This window comes from Mobula birostris, chromosome 4 (assembly GCF_030028105.1).
Source record: "Mobula birostris isolate sMobBir1 chromosome 4, sMobBir1.hap1, whole genome shotgun sequence".
Classification (NCBI taxonomy): domain Eukaryota; kingdom Metazoa; phylum Chordata; class Chondrichthyes; order Myliobatiformes; family Myliobatidae; genus Mobula; species Mobula birostris.
Genome location: NC_092373.1, coordinates 206,312,065 through 206,322,485, shown reverse-complemented (window position 1 = coordinate 206,322,485; position 10,421 = coordinate 206,312,065). Strand labels below are relative to the sequence as shown.

The 10,421-nt window shown below is 47.3% G+C and overlaps 1 protein-coding gene across 3 annotated transcripts in view; it reads right to left on the bottom strand.

Moving 5' to 3' along the window:
* Positions 1-4,451, bottom strand: part of LOC140196905 (retinol dehydrogenase 11-like) — a 17,094-nt gene extending 12,643 nt beyond the window's left edge. For 2 of the 3 annotated variants that reach the window (XM_072256831.1, XM_072256833.1), the window contains exon 1: positions 4,162-4,450. In XM_072256831.1, coding sequence (XP_072112932.1) covers positions 4,162-4,348 — 187 coding nt within the window. In that variant the 5' untranslated portion in view covers positions 4,349-4,450. Of the gene's footprint in view, positions 1-4,161 lie in introns of all 3 variants that reach the window. The other variant, XM_072256832.1, reaches the window with a different exon arrangement.
* Between the last annotated feature and the right edge of the window lie 5,970 nt (positions 4,452-10,421).

Here is a 10,421-nt window from a genome sequence, read left to right as displayed (position 1 = left end):
ACAAGCCAGAATGAATTCTTTGAAGGTGTGACAGGTGCTTCTTGAAATCACTCACCAAGTATGTTTAGCTGTTGTCTATTGCCCAAAATTTACTGTATAAATATAAAACATAACCTGGCTTTGGAATTTGTACTGGAGAAAAAATTCCTTCTGTGGGAATGACGTTCATGACAGTGAAATACAACAACCAACAAGCCACATTGGTAAAAGCAGGAGGGCCAGCATTGTGGGGGTGTGATTAGCTGGGACAGTTACAATTTGCTGGACGTCTATCCACCATTTGCATGCCATGTCCCTGGCAATGAAGTCGACTGAATGCCAATTACTAAAGGTACCTGATGATGCCAAAAATATCCCTATGCCTCTGTTTGGAACCAAGGAAGGGCCATGATCCACCCCCACCCCCCCGCGCAAGCAGCAACGAGCAACAATCCCCCCTCCCCTCCCAGCAAAAATAAATGAGCATCAGGACCATCACCGAGTCCCAGCGTGTGCTAAACAATAGCAAAGACAGACCAAAGTTACTCCAAAGGCTTCGCATTTCATCCGACAACCCACAAACCACAGGTTCTCTCTCTCCCAGCTCTTCTTTCTTAATGACTATATGCTCAAGCTTTTCAGTCCTCTGTAATCATCCCTACAATCGCCAAAATCCTTTTCACCGGTGAATACTGAAAGCAAAGTATTCATTAAGTATCTCCGCTACCTCCTCTGGCTCCACGCACACGTTTCCTCTCTCGCTCCTGGTTGGTGCTATTCTCACTCGACTCATCCTCTTGCTCTTCACATACTTGTAGAATGCCTTGGGGTTTTCCTTAATCCTGTCCGCCAAGGCCTTCTCATGGCCCCTTCTGGCTCTCCTAATTTCCTTCTTAAGCTCCTTCCTGGCAACCTTGTATTTTCTGGAGCTCTACAGTACCGAGTTTCTTGAACCTTTCACAAGCTTTTCTTTTCTTCTTAACTGGATTTTCTACATACTTTGTGCACCATGGTTCTTTAACCCTACCATCCTTTCCCTGTCTCAATGGAATACTGATGTAGAACTCCATACAAATGTTCCCTGAACATTTGCCACATTTCTGCTGTGCATTTCCCTGAGAACATCTGCTCCCAATCTATGTTCCCAAGTTTCTGCCTAATAGCATCATATTTCCCCCTACCCCAATTAAATGTTTTCCCAAATTGTCTGCTCCTATCCATCTCCAGCGCTAAGGTAGAGGAGATAGAGTTGTGATCACTACCGGCAAAGTGTTCTCCCACGGAGAGATCCAACACCCGACCACGTTCATTTCCCAATACTAGATTAAGTACAGCCTCTCTTCTAGCTGGCTTATCTACATATGGTGTCAGGAAACCTTCCTGAACACACCTAACAAAGTCCACCTCATCCAAACCCCTTGCTCTGAGGAGATAGAAAACATAGAAAACTTACAGCACAGTACAGGCCCTTCGGCCCACAATGCTGTGCCGAACATGTCCCTACCTTAGAAATTACCAGGGTTACCCATAGCTCCCTATTATTCGAAGCTCCATGTACCCATCCAAAAGTCTCTTAAAAGACCCTATTGTATCCGCCTCCACCCACCATTGCCGGCAGCCCATTCCATGCACTCACTGCTCTCTGTGTAAAAAACTTACCCCTGACTTCTCCTCTGTACCTGCTCCCCAGCACCTTAAAACTGTGTCCTCTCATGTTAGCCATTTCAGCCCTGGGAAAAAGCCTCTGACTACCCACACGATCAATACCTCTCATCATCTTAAACACCTCTATCAGGTCACCTCCCATCCTCCGTCGCTCCAAGGAGAAAAGGCCAAGCTCACTCAACCCATTTTCATAAGGCATGCTCCCCAATCCAGGCAACATCCTTGTAAATCTCCTCTGCACCCTTTCTATGGTTTCCACATCCTTCCTGTAGTGAGGTGACCAGAACTGAGCACAGTACTCCAAGTGGGGTCTGATCAGGGTCCTATATAGCTGCAACATTACCTCTCGGCTCCTAAATTCAACTTCACGATTGATGAAGGCCAATATATCATACGCCTTCTTAACCACAAGGTCAACATGCGCATCTGCTTTGAGCGTCCTATGGACTCGGACTCCAAGATCCCTCTGATCCTCCAGACTGCCGAGAGTCTTACCATTAATACTATATTCTGCCATTGTACTTGACCTCCCAAAATGAACCACTTCACACTTATTTGGGTTGAACTCCATCTGCCACTTCTCAGCCCAGTTTTGCATCCTATCCATGTCCCGCTGTAACCTCTGACAGCTCTCCACACTATCCACAACACCTCCAACCTCTGTGTTATACACCTCCAACCTTTGTGTCATATGTCAATATTCATCAGACAATATTTGGAAAGTTAAAATCAATCATCAGAACAACTCTATTATTATTGAACTATTCCAGAATCTGCCTCCCTATCTGCTTCTCAATATCTCTGCTACTATTAGGGGGTCTATAAAAACTCCCAGTGGAGTTGTTGCCCCCTTCCTGTTTCTAACTTACACCCAGAATGACTCAGTAGACAATCCCTCCATGACTTCCTCCTTTTCTGCAGCCGTGACACTATCTCTGATTAACAATGCCACTCCCCCACCTCTTTTGCCTCCCTCTCTGTTCTTTTTGAAACATCTGAAGCCTGGAACACTCAGCAGCCATTCCTGCTCCTGAGACATCCAAGTCTCTGTAATGGCCACAATATCATAGTTCCACATATTGATTCACGCTCTAGTTTAATCTAGTTTTATGATACTCCTTGCATTAAAATAGACACATCTCAAACCATCAGGCTGATTGCATCTTTGCTCTAACAACTGCCTGTCCTTCCTCACAAACCCCCTACGAGATGTCTCTACCTGTGAACCAACTGGCCCATTCTCTACTTTTTCACTATGGTTCCCATGCCCCCGCATATATAATTCAAACCCTCCCCAGTAGCATTAGCAAACCTCCCTCCCAGGATATTGGTTCCCCTCCAGTTCAGGTGCAACTCATTCCACTTGTACAGGTCACCCCTTCCCAGAAAAGGTTCACTTATCCAGGAACTTGAAACCCTGCACCCTGCACCGTCTGCTCAGCGACTCATTCAGCTGCTCCATCTTCCTGTTCCGACCTTCACCAGCTCGTGGCACTGGGAGTAATCGGAGATGACCACCTTGGAGATTCTGCTCTCTAGCCTCCTTCCCAACTCCCTCAACTTACTGCACTGGACCTCTACCCCTCTCCTGCCTGTGTCATTGGTACCAACATGTACCATGACCTCTGGTGAGTGCGGGGGAGAGAGCGAGGGGGGGTTTAGTGTGGGGGAGAGAGCGAGGGGGGTTGAGTGTGGGGGAGAGAGCGAGGGGGGTCGAGTGTGGGGGTGAGAGCAAGGGGGGTCGAGTGTGGGGGTGAGAGCAAGGGGGGTTGAGTGTGGGGGAGAGAGCGAGGGGGTTCGAGTGTGGGGGAGAGAGCGAGGGGGGTTGAGTGTGCGGGAGAGAGCGGGAGGGGTTGAGTGTGGGGGCGAGGATAAGGGGGAGAGCGGGAAGGGTTGAGCGTGGGGATGGGTGTGTGGGTGGGGGAGGGAGGGAGGGTTTGAGTGTGGGTGAGGGAGGGAGGGGTTGAGTGTGGGTAGGGGAGGGAGGGAGGGAAGGTTGAGTGTGGGTGAGGGAGGGAGGGGTTGAGTGTGGGTGGGGGAGGGAGGGAGGGTTTGAGTGTGGGTGGGGGAGGGAGGGTTGACTGTGGGTGGGGGAGAGCGGGAGGGGTTGAGTGTGGGGATGGGTGTGTGGGTGGGGGAGGGAGGGTGAGGGGTATCTATGCAGAAGGGTCAGTGAGAGGGCTCAGGTGGGTGGAGAGAGCGAGAATGGGTTGTATGGGGGAAGGAAGAGGATTTTGGGTTGAGGATTAGAGCTACAACCTCACTCACTGGCCTCTCCCTGCGATCTCTATTTCTCTGCCGGGATTCCCAACTTGGAGAATTCTGCAGCAGACGTCGGGAAGCATTTGACCATCAGCAAAATGTTCCAAGTTCCGGATCCTCGGCCCTCGGGGTGCGGGACGGAATCTCCCCTCAGCCCCTGGACCAACCCTTGCACAGAACCCTGAGATTCGGAAGGATCGGCAGCCTCCGCTCCGGTCCGACACGGGATTTGGAGCGGCGCTACAGTTTCGTTACCTGTGTTGGATCCGGTGACGATGGCCGTCTTGCCGTTGAGATCCACGGGGCAATCCCTGGGTCTCCAGCAGCTCTTGCTCTGTAACCGGACCACCAAGTAAAGGAGGATGGAAGCCACGAACCAGAGAGGATGGGAGGTGAGAGAGGAGAGGACGGAGATAATGGAACTGAGCTGTAGGCGATCCATGTTCCGTGTGTACTGTGACGGGACGTTTCTCAGAATACACGCTCAGCTCAGAGAACAACGTCCCACCGTTAAAAGGACTTTGACAACACACGCTCCGAGGTCGGGAGGGATGTGGTGTTTGGCCAGAGGACCTTATGACGCACGTTTGTACACAGAGAAACACACGGAAATATTCAAACTTCAAAATAAATTTATTATCAATCTACATATGATCCATTTTCCTGCGGGCATTCACAGAATCAATGAAAAACAAAGACAGTGTGAGAAAGTCAGTACATTCTGCAAATACACACAGAAAGACAACAAATTGATAATGACACTAATCGATAAATAATGTTGAGAACACGACTGGTGTCCTGAGCTGCATACAGTCGTTTTCAATGCAGGAAATATCGTAGGAGGTCAGGTGAGCTGAAGGCATGGATCAACACCTGGGACTCAGACATTGTAGCCATTGGTGAGACCTGGTTGCAGGAGGGGGCAGGACTGGCAGCTCAACATTCCGGGGTTCTGTTGTATTAATTGTGACAGGGTGGGATGGATTAAAGGAGGAGGGGTGGTGTTCCTCGTCAGAGATAATATCAGTTCAGTGCTCGGTCAGGACAAAGTGGATAACTGGTCTGATGAGGCATGGGGCAACAAGGCCCTTCCCTAGTTGCCTCATGTGGCGATGAGCTGCCTTCTTGATCTGCTGCAGTCCCCGAGGTGTGGGGACACCCACAGTGCTGTTAGGGAGGGGATTCCATGATTTTGACCCAGTGACAATGAGGGAAAGTGATATGTTTCCAGGTCAGGATGGTGAGTGATTTGGAGGGGGATTTCCAAGTGGTGGTGTTCCCAGGTATCTGCTGCTCTTGTTCTTCCAGACGGTAGCAGTTGTGGGTCTGGAAGGTGCTTCCTTAGGAACTGTGGTGTGTTGCTGCAGAGCATCTTGTAGATAGTACACACTGGAACTGTTCGTCGATGGTGGAGGGACTGGATGCTTTGGGAAGGGTTACCAATCAAGTGGGCTGCCTTGTACTGGATGATGTCAAGCTTCTTGAGTGTTGATGGAGCTGCACTCACCCAGGCGAGTGGTGAGTATTCCTGACCTGAGTGGACAGGCTTTGGGGAATCAGAAGGTAAGTTACACTCCACAGGGTTCCCAGCCTTTGACCTGCTCTGGTACTCATGGTGTCGAAATGGCGAGAGCAGTTCAGTTTCCTGTCGAAGATAACCCCAGGATGTTGATAGTAGGGGATTCAGTGATGGTGGTGCCACTGAATGTTAAGGGATGATGGTTAGAGCCTCTCTTGTTGGAGATGGTCATTGCCTGGCACTTGTGTGGCTTGAATGTTACTTGCCACTTGTCAGCCCAAACCTGGAGATTGTCCAGCTCCTGCTGCATTTGGGTATGAACTGCTTCACTATCTGAGGAGTCACGGATGGTGCAGAACGTTGTGCTGTCATCTGCGAACATCCCCACTTCTGACCTTATGACAGAAGGAAGGTCACTGCTGAAGCAGATGAAGATGGTTGTCCCTCAGACACTTGCCTGAGGAACTCCCGCAGTGATGTCCTGAGGATGAGATGATTGTCCTCCAACCACCACAACCGTCTTCCTTTGTGTCAGGTATGATTCCGACCAGTGGAGGGTTTTCCCCCTAATTCCCATTAGCTCCATTTCAGCTCAGCAACCTTGATGCCACACTCAGAAAGCTATGACCACATTAACATACCAGCAGCAGTCCGACAGAATTAGAGGAACAAACTTGAAAAGGAGATCGCAGACTGTTGCAAGAAATGTAAGGTTGCTATAGTAGGTGATTTTAACTTTGACTCTCATACTGTCAAATGACTAGATGGGACAGAGTTTGTCAAATGTGTTCAGGAAAGTTTCTTTCATCAATGCGTAGAAGTCCCAGTGAGAGAGCAGGCTACACATTAGACCATAAGATATAGGAGCGGAAGTAGGCCATTTGGCCCATTGAGTCTGCTCCCCCATTCAGTCATGGGCTGATTCAATTCTTCCAGTTATCCCTAACCCCGTGCCTACTGCTCATACCTTTTGATGCCCTGGCTAATCAAGAACCTATCTACCTCTACTTTAAATGCACCCAATGACTTGGCCTCCACAACTGCTCATGGCAACAAATTCCAGAGATTTAACACCTTCTGACTAAAGTAATTTCTCCGCATCTCTGTTCTAGATGGACGTCCTTTCATCCTGAAGTCATCCCCTCGTGTCCTCAACTCCTTTACCATGGGAAATAACCCCCCCCCCCATTCTCCTGAACTCCAGGGAATACAGCCCAAGAGCTGCCAGACGTTCCTCATATGGTAACCCTTTCATTCCTGGAATCATTCTCATGAATCTTCTTTGAACCCTCTCCAGTGTCAGTATATCCTTTCTAAAATATGGAGCCCAAAACTGCACACAATATTCCAAGTGTGGTCCCTTGAGTTCCTGATAGAGCCTCAACTTCACATCCCTGCTCTTATATTCTATGCCTCTAGAAATGAATGCCAACATTACATTCACCTTCTTCGTCGCTGACTCAACTGGGAGGTTAACCTTTAGGGTATCCTGCACAAGGACTCCCAAGTTCCTTTGCATCTCTGCATTTTGAATTTCCTCCCCATCTAAATAATAGTCTGCTCGTTTATTTCTCCCACCAAAGTGCATGATCATGCACTTTCCAACATTGTATTTCATTTGCCACTTCTTCGTCCATTCCCTTAAACTATCTAAGTCTCTCTGTGGGCTCTCCATTTTCTCAACACTACCCACTCCTCCATCTATCTTTGTATCATGAGCAAATTTAGCTACAAATCCATTAATCCAATAGTCCAAATCATTGACATACATTGTAAAAAGCAACAGTCCCAACACTGACCCCTGTGGAACTCTACTGGTAACTGGCAGCCAGCCAGAATAGGATCTCTTTATTCTCACTCTCTGTTTTCTGCTGATTAGCCAATGCGCCACCAATGCTAGTAACTTCCCTGTAATTCCACGGGCACTTATCTTGTTTAGGCTGACAAGGGAAATTAGAGATAGTATCAATTCCAAAGAAGAAACATACAAATTAGACAGAAAAAGTGGCTCACCTGAGGACTGGGAGAAATTCAGAGTCAAGCAGAACAAAGGGTTTAATTAGGAAAGGGAAAAACGATTATGAGAGAAAGCTGGCAGGGAACATAAAAACTGACTGTAAAAGCCTTTATAAAGAGGTGAAAAGAAAGATTGGTCAAGACAAATGTAAGTCCCTTACAGTCAGAAACAGGTGAATTGATCATGGGGAACAAGGACATGGCAGACCAATTGAATAACTACTTCGTTTCTGTCTTCACTAAGGAGGACATAAATAATCTTCCGGAAATAGTAAGGGACCGAGGGTCTAGTGAGATGGAAGAACTGAGGGAAATACATGTTAGTAGGGAAATAGTGTTAGGTAAATTGAAGGGATTAAAGGCAGATAAATCCCTAGGGCGAGATGGTCTGCATCCCAGAGTGCTTAAGGAAGTAGCCCAAGAAATAGTGGATGCATTAGTGATAATTTTTCAAAACTCTTTAGATTCCGGACTAGTTCCTGAGGATTGAAGGGTGGCTAATGTAACCGCACTTTTTAAAAAAGGATGGAGAGAGAAACCAGGGAATTATAGACCGGTTAGCCTGACATCGATGGTGGGGAAAATGCTAGAGTCAGTTATCAAAGATGTGATAACAGCACATTTGGAAAGCGGTGAAACCATCAGACGAAGTCAGCATGGATTTTTGAAAGGAAAATCATGTCTGACGAATCTCCCAGAATTTTTTGAGGATGTAACTAGTAGAGTGGATAGGGGAGAACCAGTGGATGTGGTATATTTGGATTTTCAAAAGGCTTTTGACAAGGTCCCACACAGGAGATTAGTGTGCAAACTTAAAGCACACGGTACTGGGGGTAAGGTATTGATGTGGATAGAGAATTGGGTGGCAGACAGGAAACAAAGAGTGGGAATAAACGGAACCTTTTCAGAATGGCAGGCAGTGACTGGTGGGGTACCACAAGGCTCAGTGCTGGAACCCCAGTTGTTTACAATATATATGAATGACTTAGATGAGGGAATTAAATGCAGCATCTCCAAGTTTGCGGATGACACGAAGCTGGGTGGCAGTGTTAGCTGTGAGGAGGATGCTAAGAGGATGCAAGGTGACTTGGATAGATTAGGTGAGTGGGCAAATTCATGGCAGATGCAATTTAATGTAGATAAATGTGAGGTTATCCACTTTGGTGGCAAAAACAGGAAAACAAATTATTATCTGAATGGTGGCCGATTACGAAAAGCGGAGGTGCAACGAGACCTGGGTGTCTTTATACATCAGTCACTGAAAGTAGGCATGCAGGTACAGCAGGCAGTGAGAAAGGCAAATGGTATGCTGGCATTCATAGCAAGAGGATTCGAGTACAGGAGCAGGGAGGTACTACTGCAGTTGTACAAGGCCTAGGTGAGAACACACCTGGAGTATTGTGTACAGTTTTGGTCCCCTAATCTGAGGAGAGACATCCTTGCCATAGAGGGAGTGCAAAGACAGTTCACCAGATTGATTCCTGGGATGGCAGGATAATTTCATATGATGAAAGACTGGATTGACTCGGCTTATATTCTCTGGAATTTAGAAGATTGAGAGGGGATCTTATTGAAACATATAAAATCCTAAAGGGATTGTTCAGGCCAGATACAGGAAGATTGTTCCCGATGTTGGGGAAGTCCAGAACGAGGGGTCACAGCTTGAGGATAAAGGGGAAGCCTTTTAGGACCGAGATTAGGAAAAACTTCTTCACACAGAGAGTGGTGAATCTGTGGAATTCTCTGCCACAGGAAACAGTTGAGGCCAGTTCATTGGCTATATTTAAGAGGGAGTTAGATATTGCCCTTGTGGCTAAAGGGATCGGGGGTATGGGGGGGAAGACTGGTACAGGGTTCTGAGTTGGATGATCAGCCATGATCATACTGAATGGCAGTGCAGGCGCGAAGGGCTGAATGGCCCACTCCTGCACCTATTTTCTATGTTTCTAAAAGGTCACCCCTCAGTTTTGAGGCTGTGCCTTCTAGTTCTGGATACCCCCACCGTAGGAAACACCCTCTCCACATTCACCCTATCTAGTCCTTTCAACATTCAGTAAGTTTCAATGAGATCCCCACGCATTCTCCTAAATTCCAGTGAGTTCAGGCCCAAAGCTGCCAAGTGCTCCTCATACGTTCACCCCTTTATTCCTGGAATCATCCTTGTGAACCTCCTCTGGACTCTCCCCAATGACAACACATCCTTTCTGAGATATGGGGCCCAAAACCATTGACAATACTCGAAGTACGGCCTGACTAGTGTCTTATAGAGGCTCAGCATTATCTCCTTGTTTTTATATTCTACTCCCCTTGAAATAAATACCAACATTGCATTTGCCTTCCTTACCATAGACTCAACTTGTAAATTAACCATCTGGGTCTTGCACAAGGACTCCTAAGTCCCCCTGCACCTCTGATGTTTGAACCTTCTCCCCATTTAGATAATAGTCCGTACTATTGTTCCGTTTTACCAAAATGCATTACTTAACTTTACTTTATTGTCACCAAACAATTGATACTAGAGCATACAATCATCACAGCGGTATTTGATTCTGCGCTTCGCGCTCCCTGGATTACAAATCGATAGTAAATATTAACAATTTAAATTATAAATCATAAATAGAAAATAGAAAAGGGAAAGTAAGGTAGTGCAAAAAAAAAACCGAGAGGCAGGTCTGGATATTTGGAGGGTACGGCCCAGATCTGGGTCAGGATCCATTCAGCAGTCTTATCACAGTTGGAAAGAAGCTGTTCCCAAATCTAGCCGTACGAGTCTTCAAGCTCCTGAGTCTTCTCCCGGAGGGAAGAAGGACGAAATGTGTGTCGGCTGGGTGGGTCGTGTCCTTGATTATCCTAGCAGCACTGTTCCGACAGCGTGCGGTGTAAAGTGAGTCCAAGGACGGAAGATTGGTTTGTGTGATGTGCTGCGCCATGTCCACGATCTTCTGCAGCTTCTTTCGGTCTTGGACAGGACAACTTCCAT